This window comes from Vigna unguiculata, chromosome 5 (assembly GCF_004118075.2).
Source record: "Vigna unguiculata cultivar IT97K-499-35 chromosome 5, ASM411807v1, whole genome shotgun sequence".
Classification (NCBI taxonomy): Eukaryota; Viridiplantae; Streptophyta; class Magnoliopsida; order Fabales; family Fabaceae; genus Vigna; species Vigna unguiculata.
The window spans coordinates 38,601,129-38,616,412 of NC_040283.1; the positions used below are offsets into that span (position 1 = coordinate 38,601,129).

Here is a 15,284-nt window from a genome sequence, read left to right on the forward strand (position 1 = left end):
ATAAATATCTGTCCCGTACCTGTATCCATATATGTCGGGTATCTGTTATTCAGGTAGCCATCTATTTTTTTCATATCCGCGGGTATCCATGGGTACCCGCGGGTATTTACCAAATTATTTAAAAAATAAATGTTTAATTTTAAATTCAAATAAAATAAAATACATCATTGTCATAAATTTTAAATAAAGTTCAAACAAACTCAAGTCTATACAAATCCAAATAATCATAAAAATAAATATAAAATAACATTCAACAAAATGAAAATTTTTTAATTAGTGCTTTGATCAACAAACTCACTTTCTCCGATTGATTCCTCAGAAAAAAAATAGGCTAGAATGCTTTTTATTAATATATATATATATATATATATATATATATATATAAGGGTATTTCTGTGAATTAAAGTTTAGTAGGTACGAGTATCCACGGGTACGGATACTATAATACCCGTACCCGCCCTGTTAACATGCGGATATCAAAAATATCCGTACGCGCAGGTAGCAGGTATCCATTTTTAATATCCGTTTCCTACCCATTGCGGATTTTATCCGCGAATACCCGCGGATACAAATATTTTTGACATCCCTAATTGAGAGACACCGATGGGAGTAAATAACTAAAAATATCATATTTTGAATTTTATCTATAACTTTAGAAATATTTGATTTCAAAATAAGAAATAAAAAACTCCGTGGCACTAAGTTCTCGGAAAAAATTGTAAAGTTTATTCGAATTCAAATGTTTTTTTCTTATATTTGGGTTTGAGAGAAGAGTGAGAGAAGATAAAGAAAGAAATGCGCACTCCACACTATAATTGGTGTGTAATAATTAAAATCTCTTAAAAAAAATGATAAATAGAGTATTATCCTATCTTAACCAACACAAGAAAAAATTTAACTAAACAATTATATTTATTAATATTTATTTACTTGGCACAATATTTAACATAATAAAACAAAATTACTCAATTTAATATCGATTTATACTGACGTAAAAAAATTATTAAACAAAATTATAACATGTAACACTTTATTATTCTTGTAATGAAACCTATAAAATTTTTATATTTCAGTTAAATCAGTTAGTTTCCAATTATTTAAAATTTATTTTTTTGTAGTTGAATTGAATTAGGTTTTAACTCATTAGACGTGTTACACACGTCTCAATATTCAAAAGTCACCACTCTAGTCCAACAAAATGTTATTAAATTAAAGGCAAACACCTCTTTTAACTATAACATATTCCAAATTTCGCTTCAAATAGTAGTAATCTCCCACAAATCGTAATAATAAACTTGATATGATAAACCCACCCTATTTAGTCTTTAAACGTCAACAGTGAAAAAGTTTCTTTCTTCCAACCACTTAGAAGAAACATTTTTGTTCAAAAGAACTTAAAAAAGAGATTAAAAATAATTAACGTGGTCTTATAATTAACTAAGTTTTCTAACATCAAATTAATTCTATTAATATTGTTGAAATTAACATTAATTTCACACTAATATAAATAATTATTTATTAAACAAAACAAGAATATTTGATGTTGATTAATTAGAGTTAACTCAATTAGCTCTAAAAATTGCTAAAATAATTTATATACCATATTATAATCGATTAAATATGATATAAATATTAATTTGTATATGTTTACTGCATTTTTAATTATATTCTCTAGGAAAACCAGTTTTTTTTTTGTGCAATAAGAAAACCAGTGATAAAAGGCATCAAGCAATGACTAATCGGATTATTGTGGTAGATAGGTAGAATTATTGACATAGAATGATAGAATAGTGAAGAATGCGCAGTGATTTGCATCGTCGATTTTCAACAATTCCTGAGTAATAATTAATGATTGAATGAAGTACTGCATGGTGCTGTGGGCACTATTGTTTTTTTTTTCTTTAGTCAGCAAAGAAAGCGATTTTGATGAAGAAAATTGGTAGTTTCAAATGTTTCCCACGAACCTAACTTCACAAATAGAAAGTCTACAAAAATATAGATAAAAAAATGACAGCAAAATCAGACGCTAGCAGAAGACAGCAAAAGTTTCATTGTTATGTTTCATTTTCAACCGTGGGAGACAGTAATAATATGCTATTATTTCAACAAAATGGAGATCGCCTTTCAGAAATCACATGGATCTTTTTCGTCTAAGAGATTTGTGAATTTTGATCTTCGTAAATTTTTCTTTGTTCTCGATATGTATATAATAGAAGATATAGATGAACTTTAGTATTATAATGTAAAGAAGTTGATATTAAATTTAACTTAACATTACAAAAGTTATTTGTAAGAGATTTAAAGAGTTATCTTTCTCTTTGGCAACTTGATGGCGTCATGGATGAAGTTGAAGATTTGGACACAATGACACATTTTAGAGAGCTCGAAGGAGATGATGATAATGATGATAAAACTTGTTTCTTAAATATTTCTTTTTTCAACATTATGTATTTTTTTTTATATTTATAATGTAATGGTTAAAGAATGTATTTCATCAAATCATCAATAAAATTAATTTTAATAAATTTTTTATACTTTACAAATTTATATATTTTATTTCTTTATTATTATAAAAATCAGATTTCATTAAATTAATAAATTATAAATACAAGTGGATAATTATAAATAAAGAAGGTTTTAAATCTCTACAAAATAAAAGTAGGCAATAAAAGAAGTTAAAACTCTTCACAATATAACTCAGATACCAAGGATCGTCCAAAATCTCTGCAAATAGTTTGTGACGACTCTAATTGCAGAGGCTTTGAAAACCCTCACAAATTAGTAGATGGTGAAAACCCCTGCAGATTGAAATAAAAATCTCCACTAATTATCAATTTTTTTGTAGTGTCAGGCATGACCATGCTAGATGTGGAGTGTTCATGGTTACATATGGTTGTCAATTCTAATTTTATATAGTTCTATTTCTTGGATATTTATCTTTGCTTTCATTTAGTTGTATATGGTTTGATTTATGCTTAATGTTGACTTGATCATTCATTTGTTCTAATTAAATCATCATACATGTACTAGATGTTTCAGTGCATGCTAAATGAGATATTGGATGAAATGGTCCTGCACATGGCAAGGATTCATTCAACGAGTCTTGCACATTAAAGCAATGATTCATTTTACCAGAAGTTGATGAATCACACTAGGTTTGAAGTCCTTAGGTTCTAGTGATTCAGGGATGAACCTATATCTACATAAAAAAAGTACTTCTAGGACATTGAATGATTTGCATAGTAAGTAAACAAGATGGTAGTAGAGTAGTAGAAGAAGATGAGATGAAATCAATTCATAGCCTCTACTCCACTCAATCTATCTAATTACTATTATCTATATTTATTTGCACTCTTTATCAAAAACAAAAACCTAAAAATTAAACTACCAATATACTTGTTAAATCCCTGTGGATATGACAATTGTTGATATTACTATGTACCCGTGCACTTGTTGGGAAATGGATGTTGAGAGAATTTAGAGTAGTTCAAATATAAGTAAAAAATAGTCATCAGTGACCAAATAGGCCTAGAATGAATTGTTCAAAGAAAATTTCTCTCATCATAAAACAAACAGATCTTCATCCAGAAGTGGAACACTGCACTCTACGAGTGCAAATCCTACCTTAAGGTTGCATTGGGACATATAAGTTTTATTAAGAACATCTCCAAATTTCCTTACATTATTGAAATTTATGTATTCATAAATATAATATTACTAAATGAAAAATATTTGTCAGGAGTGAAAACATGGTCGTCATGTGGATCCAGATGAGTTACTTTTTGCCACTCAAAAGAAAAAGGACATTTCCTAAGTAGATGTGCATGTGAGTCTATGTATGTTATCCATTTAATTACTCAACTTTTTTTTTAAATTTTTTTCTATACAATTATAACACTTCTCAAATATTATAGTTGAATAGGCAACATATCAGCCGTATGTGTGAGATAAGGAATCAAATAGTTCAACATGATCTACAACAATAAAGGTTGAATGCTGGAAAGATGTTGTTGGAAGGAAGAGTAGAGGTAGAGTTTATAGCACTTGGTACTTGACTTCCAACACTCATCACAGTGTGTCATCCCTCACTCAAGCTTCAATGTTATCCCACACAATTCACTACAAGAATGTTGAGTATTAGCTTCCAAAAAATGCGTTGGATTAGTGTAGGACGCAAAAGGCATCGGTTTCACCTACGCAAATCCGACTATAATAGAAAAAAATAATTTTAAAACATACCAGCCAACTTTAATAAAATGCTTTTATTTGTAATTTTAGTGTGGCGTCCGACAAATAAGAGGTAAAATCGTTTGCGTCGGACGGCTGACGCAGAAAAATGAAATTAACGGCGTCGGATGGCGGACGCAAAGGTTATACAATTTTAAAAAAACATTTCTTTATTAAGTTTACTTATATTAATATTAGGTGGGAAAATTTGAACATTCACTTTTCCTTCTTACAAGTCCGAGTTCCCCCTTTCTTCCCAAACACGAGTTTGAGACAGAACTCCTACGAGTGCGAATGCGAATGAATAGTAGCTTGAGCGACGAGGTTCTGCAGGAGCGACGAGGCTTGAGCAAGCATTGACTTTCTCTATGAGCTTGAGTGACAACCCATTTCCGTGTGAGCGCAGCGTTGCCCCTTTCACTTCGAACAATGACTCCCTTCTCTACAACAGAGAGATGAGAGCATGTTAATTGGCAAAACCTGGACTTTGCAAGATGAGGGGTTTTTGTTCGCATTGGGTGTATTTTTGAAGCATCCAAGTAAGTGATTGAAGTCCCATTTACTGATTGTTGATTAAAGCCCCATTTGCTGATTAATTTTATGGTTTAGGGTTCCCAACTAGTTCTTGGTGACTAAGAGTTTTAGGTGAAGGGGATGCATTTTTGGCGAGTTCAAATCTTGAACCTAGGTGCATCAAAGTTTCTTTCGAATTATACATGAGTTTGATGATTTGTTGGATAATGTGTTGTGAACTTCCTTTTGCTTTCAGTGTCTTCAAATTTTGTAAATTTGTTGTAAATAGATTATTGAACAAAAGTTGTTTGTTTTGATGCACATATTCTCGTAAGTAAGAAGAACAAGAAGGAAATGTACCAAGAGGATTTGGAAGAGCGCCTTGTGGTACTAGGTATGATGAATTGCAATTCCTTTGTAAATACACAATGCTTCCTGCATTTGAGTGGGTGTGATGAATCTTGAACATGAAGGGGTTTTTTTTTTCTTTAAATGGGTTACTGGAATTATTTTAATGCCTCATTGTCATTTGTGAAGGTGTCTTTACATGTCTTTATGGATTAAAATGTTGTTGGTTTCTATTACATGTTAATATGTATCGATGAAATTGGCAACAATTTTTTTAATTGTTCAAAGTGACACCAGGTGCATCCAATAATGAAATTGAAATATGAATTTTAGTGAGGCGTGAATGTGTCCCATTGTTATCAGTATATCATGTTGTGTGCATATGCTCTCTGAACCATTTACTCATTAAACTATAAATTAAACCCTGTTAAGTAACTACTTCCTTTTATCATGAATTTGTGCTTCCATACTCAATGTTAGTTATGTATGCTATTTTAATATTATTATTATTGGTAATGAACTTTAGATTCATGAGACAATTTGATCAACAGTTCAAAAAATAGGCTTTCCAATCAATGTTTTGAATCTTGATTCAATTATCATGGTGTATATTTATACCATTTCTGATATTAAACTTTAATGCTTTGTATCTTTGTTAGGTGGAATCTTGAGGGGTTCTAGAAGAGAAAAATCATTAAGTAAATTTGTTGAAAATGAGTGTGAGGAGATAGAGAGTCTAATGGAACCTTAATAGTGCTTTACTTACACTGTTTAATAAGTTAAACAATTTTTAAAGGAAACTGTTGTATTTAATGTTGCCAAAACACCTCTACATATTCTCTTTTCTCCGAGCTTAAAGATAGTCTTCATCTTCCCCTGTATAGATGATCAAACTTAGACTTGTATTATGTTTATGTTGGACTTGGATGTATTATCTGTGACTTGGATGTTTATCTTGGATGTATCTTGGACTTGTATCCTGTTTAATTAGTTAAGTAAGAATGTCTCAATTTTATTTTTGTAATTTCAATTATAAATGAATTAAATGATATGTTGCACTACTTGAAATGTTACCGAATTGGTATTGGAAGAGGTTCTGGGATATATTTTGAAAGAGATTTTCATTTTCAAAATAATAGACATTTGCGTGGGCTAAGCCCATGCTAGGTCGACGTTAACGATTAAAGTGTAAATTGTTTGCGTCGGTTGAACCCATGCAAAGCCCTGATTCAGCCATTAATTTTCAATCATTTGCCCACGCAAAAATTTCAAGTGTTCGTGGGCTTGACCCACACATATACAATTATTATTATATTTTTTATGTGTTTTCGTCGGTTAAGCCGACGATAAATACGCAACAAATGTTCGTCCCCATTTAGCCGACGCAAATGAGCTTTGCATCCATAAAATGGGCGTGGTACATGTTGTCATCGCTGGACCGTCGCCTTCGTCCTCTTTACGTCGATTTTATACTGATGGCGTCCGTTTTTGGCCGACGAAAATAGTCTACATTCTTGTAGTGATTCTTCCAACACAGGAACAATATTGCTTCAGGCAAAGAGGCTTCGGGAAAAAGACAAGTCACTCTGAGAGTTTCTATAGCAAATTAGAGAGCAACTGTAGCCGATGAAAGAGTTGTTGCAATATCAGAGGGTTTGGTTGAAACAAATAAGAAATACGTTATGATGGAAGAAGAAATGAAGTTGATAAAACAACAATTAGCCTTAGTGTTAGAAAGATAGACCATAAAGTCACGTGCCCCACATTATGATCTAAACTTTGACGATCAGCTCCTCCTTTGATCATGAACTTCATGAGGTAAATCACATTGTATATGCTTTCATCTTTTGCTATACCACAACAACATTCCCACTCCTAATTTTAAAGTTCACTATGGTCAAAATTTGAATGATTTGTTGTTGTTGGATTGTAGCTCTGCTATAACTCTTTTTAATTTAATCAATACTTGGAAGTATACTAATTATTGTATTGAAATTCAGTATGTGACCTATGTTACACCTTTTTCCTTGTTCAACTTTTATATAGTGTCTTCTTCAACTTGTGTTACTCAAGTATAGGGTGTACATTGTTTTTAAGCTTTACATATTTATACCTTACATATTGGTTTTTCATTTTACAAGTACTGTTTTAGTGGACTTCTTCCAGTGTCGTGTGACTATTACTGTGACATCAACTTCCTCTGTTTCAGTTCCAATTTTAGTTAGTAAACTTATTTATCTGGTGAACATTCAAATCAAATTATGACTTATAACTTTTTATACATTGATGCATTATCCATAACTACCTAGTTTTTATAGACGTGTTTATGTTGTAATTTGATCCCTGTAACTTAAAGCAAGCTTGAATATACTTTAATTCTTTGTTGATCGCAATTGAAATGACTTTCGAATGGATTAAATGAGTTGTTGAATATGGATTCTAAATAAAACGGATTTAAGCAGGTGAAATCCAGACTATTAGAAAAATGAGATTGCTCTAATTATGATTTCTGTTATCAGCGTTAGGCTAGCCGATGATACTCCGATGCTACATTAAAAATAATAATTTAATATCCTTTTATAGCATCATCTAGTCCAGAATTTTAATTTGTTAGTATCGGTCCAACCAATGTTACATACCGTAAATTATTTTATTTTTTTGTACATATCTGCGTCGGCTTAGTCGACACTACTCGTGACTCAAGCTAGCGTCCACAGCTGGCTCATGAGTCATGCTACTAAGGTTAGCTTCCACATTTTTTTTCGTCGGAACGCTAAACTGACGCTAATCTTTCCATTAGTGTCAACTTTTACTCTTCCCTTACATTCTTGCAGTGTGAATAGAATGGATAACTGTTCACGGTTGTTCTCTCTCGCCACACCTATATTATATTTAAGACATCATATATATATATATATATATATATATATATATATATATATATATATATATATATATATATATCTAAAATTTTCTTTTTTTTTTTCGGTTAGTACGGTTGTTTAATTTTTTTTTTACTTCACAATCAATAAAAGTATAAATTTAGGACTCGTTACTATATTACCTATGACTTATTATCATAATTTTAAAATCCACGTGATTTGAAATTTAGTTACTGGTGCAGCCAACCTACTGCAGAGTTCATTTTCCATAAGCAATCAAGGTATCTCAAACTCATAGGAGCGAAACAAAGTTTCCACATGATGAAGAATAAATGCGAAAAAAAGATAAGATTTTACTTTACAGATAGCAAGCTGGCGACAGAAGATGGTCAAAAACCAGTGATGGGAAAGCTTGTTCTTTTTTCTGTGTTAGAAAACTTATTTTGAAACTGATAAAATACTTCACACTTGATTCAAAGATATATTTCTGTTTTCTAATGGAAAAACTATAATTTGCAGAATAAAACAATTCATATACGAACATAAAACAATTATTTGACCATACAGTTTCTGTGAACAAAGTTAGAACTTAGAAACGCGTCATGCATGAACAAAGATTAATGAAATGAAATCGAAGACACTGTTGATGAAGTGACATGTAAAAATAAAAGGAAAGGGTGTTATTTATTTGTGTGTTTGAAAAGGTAGATATAGTCTGAAGAAGACGTTTTGCGATGTGGTGTTGATAGAAGTTCAACCTCAAACAGTGAAAATCTTGCATAACAGCTGAGGCTAGTTATATGCATGAGCTTGCGATGAATACGTAGCATATCGGTGCTGCACTGTAGCACAGTCTATTATGGTAGGGTTATTCTGTTGCATGTTCATCGATCATGCACAACACAATCCACGCTAAACTCACCCTCTCATCATGCTCAACAACTATAACAATGTCTGCTGCACAGTGACTCACTCAAACTTGTTATTCTAGTGTTAACAATTTCTTACAGAATTTATTTAACACATTTTATTGGGGATCCATACCGATTAAAAAATCAAATTTATATCATATAAATGATAAGAACCTCACTTTTTAATTTATAATTTAGTTTCTAGGATTAAGGTAGATTTGAAGTCTAATCTTAATATAGTATTGGAATTATTTAAAAAATATTAAATATATTTATAATCATCTTGATGCAGAATTGAAATTCATTTATGTTTTAAACTTTGATACATTTCAATTTTTAAATTTTAAAAATATGGACTATAATCTTTTTAACCTAACGACATTAATTTTTTTATGCATTAATCCATATGCACTAATCAATATTTTAAGTTAACATTTGAGTTGAAATGTCTTGGAATGTCTCAAATAGTTCAAAAGTCGGGCTACACCATCATTTAATACTTTTAAGAAATTTAATTCAGTTGGATTAGAAATATTATATTTATTTATTTTTAAAGTTTGAGAACAAAATTATATCAAAATTTAAAATAAAGATAAATTTTAATTTTGTGTCAAATTTTAGGAACCAAAATATATATTTAACCTATTAAAAAACTTATCCAAATTAGATTTGTTCTTTGTTAATGTGGTAGAGATTTAACATCAAATAAAATTTTATAAGTGAATATAAATTTTAACTTTAGACTTAGACAAAGTACGATAAAAATATTTATTTCAAAACGTAAGTATATATTTCTGGATTCTCAAAATATTTTTTTAACTATTAAATAACCTCTCAAACTACAGTGAGATATTGAATGTGATGGCTGTAATAATATTTAAGTAGCAATGTTTAATATAGTTCAAACTTATGATGGTGAGGGTCTGAAACTAGTGATAGAGTGAACGTTGAAGTGAATTAAATTGAGTCAAATTCAAACTCATCACGACAAGAATAGTCTCGGTTCATTACGAAAGTGAGCTCATTTCCTCAGTTTGTACTCTGTTCATTTTGTTCAATAAGTTCAAAGTTATATATACTCTCTTTCTATTTCACTGAAATAAAAAAGAACATTTACTACTCAGCTAATTTTTACTGTACAATAAAAATAAAAATGAGGGTGTAATCAGAAAATAAAAATAAAAATGGGGAACATATAAAAAGTTCATCTTGACTCATAATATAAATTTTTAAATTTCAATGTTGATCCTACGTGGGAGTGTATTTGTAAATTTTGTGAAGATTATAGACACGTCAAGCAAGTAATAAACATAGGAGTGAAAGGACGGTACCGAATCCCATTGACTTCAACATGTTTCTTAGGTAGATTGCCTTCCACTTAGCTTCTACTATATATACACACGCTTTCTCCCTCATTATCCTACAGCTACTAATTACGCTCCTTTCTTTTTCTCTTTCTGTTTTTCAGACACAAACTATAACCCTTCATCATCAGAGACGTGTTCGGAATTTTCTGTGATTATTGCTCCATCATCTTCATCATGACCAAGTCCTCTACTGAAAAAAATGGCCTCAAGAAGGGTCCTTGGACCCCAGAGGAAGATCAGAAACTCATCGATTACATTCAAAAACATGGACATGGCAAATGGCGAACCCTACCCAAAAATGCAGGTAACAGTAATTATACTTTATTCTTAAGAGACCTAGTGGTTCTAACTAGCTTTATGCAAGATTTTGCCAACTTTCTGCTTCACACAGTTATCGAACAAACTTCAAATGAATCTTGTATTATATATCTGTTAATAAAATATTGCTGGAAACCGAGTCAGACCAGAAAAAGATTAACCTAACATAAAGCTTTGTGTTTTTTGTTTTGCAAAAACATAAATATAGGACTAAGAAGATGTGGAAAGAGTTGTCGGCTTCGCTGGGCGAACTACTTGAGACCTGATATAAAGAGAGGGAGATTCTCATTTGAAGAAGAAGAAGCCATAATCCAGTTACACAGTGTTTTGGGAAACAAGTAAGTCCTGCATTATTTTTTGTCCTAATAACCTTTTTTTTCTTGTTGGTACATGCATATTTCCTCAGTCTACTTTAACAATGTATTTAAAAAAAGAACCCTTTTTGAATTTATATGTATGGTATACAGAATCGCCAACTAATGCATGGACTTTAGACCCTGTGAACCATTAAAATTCATTTTGTAGTAGCTAGACAACTATGCAAAGTCAATGATGCATACAATAACAAACAATATTTTCTTTTCTTTTGTCTGGTTGCAGCACAGCAAATTAATTATTATTGATTTCTAAATGGAAATTTTTGTCCTGCGCAGGTGGTCTACAATTGCTGCTAACTTGCCAGGAAGAACAGATAATGAGATCAAGAATTATTGGAACACCCACATCAAGAAAAAGCTTTTCAAGATGGGGATTGATCCTGTGACTCACGCACCACGCCTTGATGTTCTTCAACTTGCCTCCATTCTCAACACATCTTTGTTCAATTCATCACCCCAATTTAACTACCCTTCAGGAAGATCAGTGATAAACCCAAGCCAGCTTCTGAGTTTGCTCTCCACTCTTCTCTCGTGTCAAACCAGAAACAACGTTAACCCTGATAATGTATTCAACCATAGTAATTTCCACCAAAATGATAACCAACTCTTGCAAAATCAACCCCAATCTTCCCAAATGCAGCTTCATGATACCTTACAAACCTTCCAACCAAACCAGGTTTCACTTCAAGAAAACCTGATTTCTAAGTCTAATCCATTGAACATGGAACTCCACCAACTCATGAAAAGTAAATTAGAGAATCAAACCTCTCCGATTCCTACCTCTTTTAGCCACCAAAACACCCTTCCAAATCTGTGGCACTGTAACAATGGAGACAACATTTCAGACCTATCAGTTGCGCAATCATCATCAGCTATGCAGTGTTTCTCTTCACCCAAGTTCAACACCATATTCAACAGTCTCTTGGAAAATCAGAATCTGTGTAACAACGAGGGGGTGCCGAATTTCAATTTAAGCTCACTGTTATCTTCCACAACTTCATCTTCCAGCCCAAGTGCTTTGAACTCATCATCTTCCACGACCTTTGTCAACGGAACCACAGAAGATGAAAGAGACACTTACGGCAGCAACATGTTAATGTACAACATTTCCAATGGCTTGAATGACTCTGGACTTTTGTGATTCAACTCCATTATTGCTAGTTCAGCTGTGTGATTTGTTTTAGTATCTCAAAATTTGTTTATTTCGGTTCAGACTTTGGTATTACAATCATATATGTATGAAATATTTATTTATTACTATATATTTTCTAGCTTCTTTCATTCCATTTTTTCTGAGAGTTTATATGTTTAATTTTCCTTAAATATTTAATGTCTTGTCTCGTGGCCGTATGAAAACATTAGAAATAAATAACTAAAAACTATTAGAGAAAAATGAGTTATACATTATACATATTCATATATTTCAAATTATATTAAACAAATATATAACTTTGTCCATTCATGATATTAAGTTAACCTAGCTACTTAACTTAAATAGGTGGCAAGAATAAATGAATAGCATGCTAGAATTAATTGTCAAAATTATAACCGAGCACACGAATTATTTCTCATAAAATTTCAATTAAATGGCTTAATTAATTAACACTGCCCATATATATGATTCTGCCATTTATTAAAAGTTTAAGCAAACTATATATTGGAACTACTTAGGTAGACACGTGCTATTAACCATTTTTCATCTACTCATTTATCTAAAATCACAATTTATATTTCAATGTGATTGTGGATTATATCTAATATAAATTTAAACATGCACTTAATTAGAACTTGTTGTATTTCCTTCTTCCAAATATGTGAATGGAATTTGAGTAATTTTAATCGATAATTAGTTTATTTTAAAATATTCTTCGCAGACACTTTTACAAAAAAAAAAATGTCATAAATTTAATCATAAAATTTATGAAAATCAGTTGAAAAAATTTGAATTAGTAAATTTTAACAACAAATTAAATGATAAACTATATTTTGATAATTTTATATAAGAACACTTTCAATATTACTCTCTAAATTACATGTGTAAAATAAGAGAAGGTAAATTTGTTTACAACATTTATAATTTTTTTTTTAAAAAAAAAATCATTATTATTTTTATTGATTTAGTTTGAAATATAGCGATGTTAATATTTACAAAGAAACTCGAGTAGTATAACTCTATTTATCTATCCACTTTAAGAGAAATTCACTTTATTAGAGAAAATATCATATAATCAAAAAGAGAAAACGTTAAATATAATATTTTCGCCTTACGCAATCTAACCACATGGAATTGGCCAGTTCAATCAGTCAGAAACGCAATTCCAAAGCTTGACTGCAAGATTGATCTGATAGGAAAATTGGGTATAAAATTTGTTAACTGGTTTGAAATAATAGTTTCAACTGAAAAAATAATTATAGAAAAATTGATAATATAATTACTACTACAATCAGTCGAATGCTATGTTATCGATAATTATTATAACAATTATACTGATTTAACTAGTTTTTAATAACATTGTAATGATTGAAATAAAATCAAAGTAGTAAGAAAATCATTATAAAATTGATTACTTTCTTATCATCATATACACTGTCTGATCATAAAATGGGTCTGAGTCTTTTATTAATAATTTGAAGAAAGTGAAAGGCTTGTTCCTTAAGCTTTTACAGAACACAAAGTTGTCTATATTATCGTTTCAATGTCTGAAAACATGTTAGTTTTTCTTTTTTCGGTGGCATACTTTTGTGTCCGATTCTATGTTTGAGAAGTTCGGGACCACTTCAAAAGTGATGCAGAAATTGAAAGGTGGAAAAGATTAGGGTTGAAGGCAACAGTGAATGGAAAATAAAGATTAATGCATGAGGCACCAAAGTTACGTCTACGTTTCTACTTGTTCTTCAAAGTTTTGACCAACCTACTGTGAGTATTATTACACTGTACATCACTATCTTGTGTTTTCAAAATCAAATATTATTCAATTATATTTATTTTTATTACTAAAATAAAACTCCGAACATATGAAGATTTTCCATGTCTATAGCATTAAGCTCATTACACCTGGCTCTGCTACCTGCATGTTTCACATGCTATAATTAATTCATTAATTAACTATTCCTCCTGTTTCTTTCAATAGCTTGTGTTGTGATTAAACGTTTTAGAAAAATATCATATATAACACTAGAAGAACTTTTTTCATGTTTATTAAAAAAAATAAAACATCAGTTTTGATGCCATTAATTTGTAAACAATAACAATTTTATTATTTATAATTTATATGCAAGGTTACCAAGAGTCTTTTGGAGAAGTTTCTATAAAATTTGAAAAAAAATATATATTAAACGTGTTTTTTCATAAATTAAAACTATTTTATGAATAAATTAAAAATTTAAAACTAAAAAAGTTATGTAAGATACTAGCTTATATACACATTAACTTCAGCTTATAGGATCCAATTTCTCTTTTTCACCCTTAAAATTTCTTTAAAAGAATCACTCGAAAGTATGCCTGTGATGATATGCAGGGCTGTAATTGGTAGCCTTGAGACAATCGTTTATATAAAACTATTTTGTTTTAAAATTTGACAAATTCATATATATATATATATATATATATATATATATATATATATATAAATTAAAATTAGAAGTCATTCTGTTTTTTCATGAAATTATTTACTTCTTTGAGAAAAAAAAGTCGTTTTCATTTATTAGAGTAAGTATCATTAAAATTTATAACAATTTGTAAATATCTTTTTGGTACAGTAATTCTTTTTAATTATTTAATAAAAAATCTATTGTATATATTAGTAGAAATACATGCCTCTGTATGTATCCCACTCTTCTTTTACCATAACATAAGGTTTATTAAACCATAAAATAAATTTTGATTATTAAAATACAAAATATTAATATACTATACAATAATTTTTATAAAAATATATAAATGATTTTTTGTAATTTTATTATACATAATTTTTGATTATGAAAATAGTTTTTTTTATTGTAGTAATTACTTAAATTTAAAAAATAATTATTAAAAATAGTAAAACTAGAAAATATTTTATTATTATCTATATTGTTGAAGATTCACTATGTATATACAATTTGTTTTTTCAATTTTACCATTTTAATAACTACATTTTTAGATTAAATAATTGTTTATGATAAAAATTATTTTTCAATTTTATCTTTATACTTTCCCAAATTTAAATAATTATGTATATCGTGAGAATCTAGAAAATAGTATTTTAAGAGTGATACTATTTAAAATTATGAGACTCTACTATTTTAAACATAAAATATTTAACTATAAATAGAAATTTCATAAAGAGATCTTATTACTTT

At 29.8% G+C, this 15,284-nt stretch overlaps 1 protein-coding gene across 1 annotated transcript; it reads left to right on the forward strand.

Moving 5' to 3' along the window:
• The first annotated feature begins 10,320 nt into the window (after positions 1-10,320).
• Positions 10,321-12,208, forward strand: LOC114184126 (transcription factor MYB41). Its single transcript, XM_028071377.1, has 3 exons — positions 10,321-10,552; positions 10,775-10,904; positions 11,220-12,208. The coding sequence occupies exons 1-3, from the start codon at positions 10,423-10,425 to the stop codon at positions 12,082-12,084; spliced, it is 1,125 nt and encodes a 374-aa protein (XP_027927178.1). The 5' UTR covers positions 10,321-10,422; the 3' UTR covers positions 12,085-12,208.
• Positions 12,209-15,284: the final 3,076 nt, after the last annotated feature.

What these genes read in the sequence shown, in the direction of transcription:
- LOC114184126 (XM_028071377.1), top strand. Translation starts at nt 10,423, where the DNA reads ATGACCAAGTCCTCTACTGAAAAAAATGGCCTCAAGAAGGGTCCTTGG. An exon ending in AACCCTACCCAAAAATGCAG is followed by an intron (nt 10,553 to 10,774) that starts GTAACAGTAATT and finishes ACATAAATATAG; the next exon opens with GACTAAGAAGATGTGGAAAG. An exon ending in CACAGTGTTTTGGGAAACAA is followed by an intron (nt 10,905 to 11,219) that starts GTAAGTCCTGCA and finishes TGTCCTGCGCAG; the next exon opens with GTGGTCTACAATTGCTGCTA.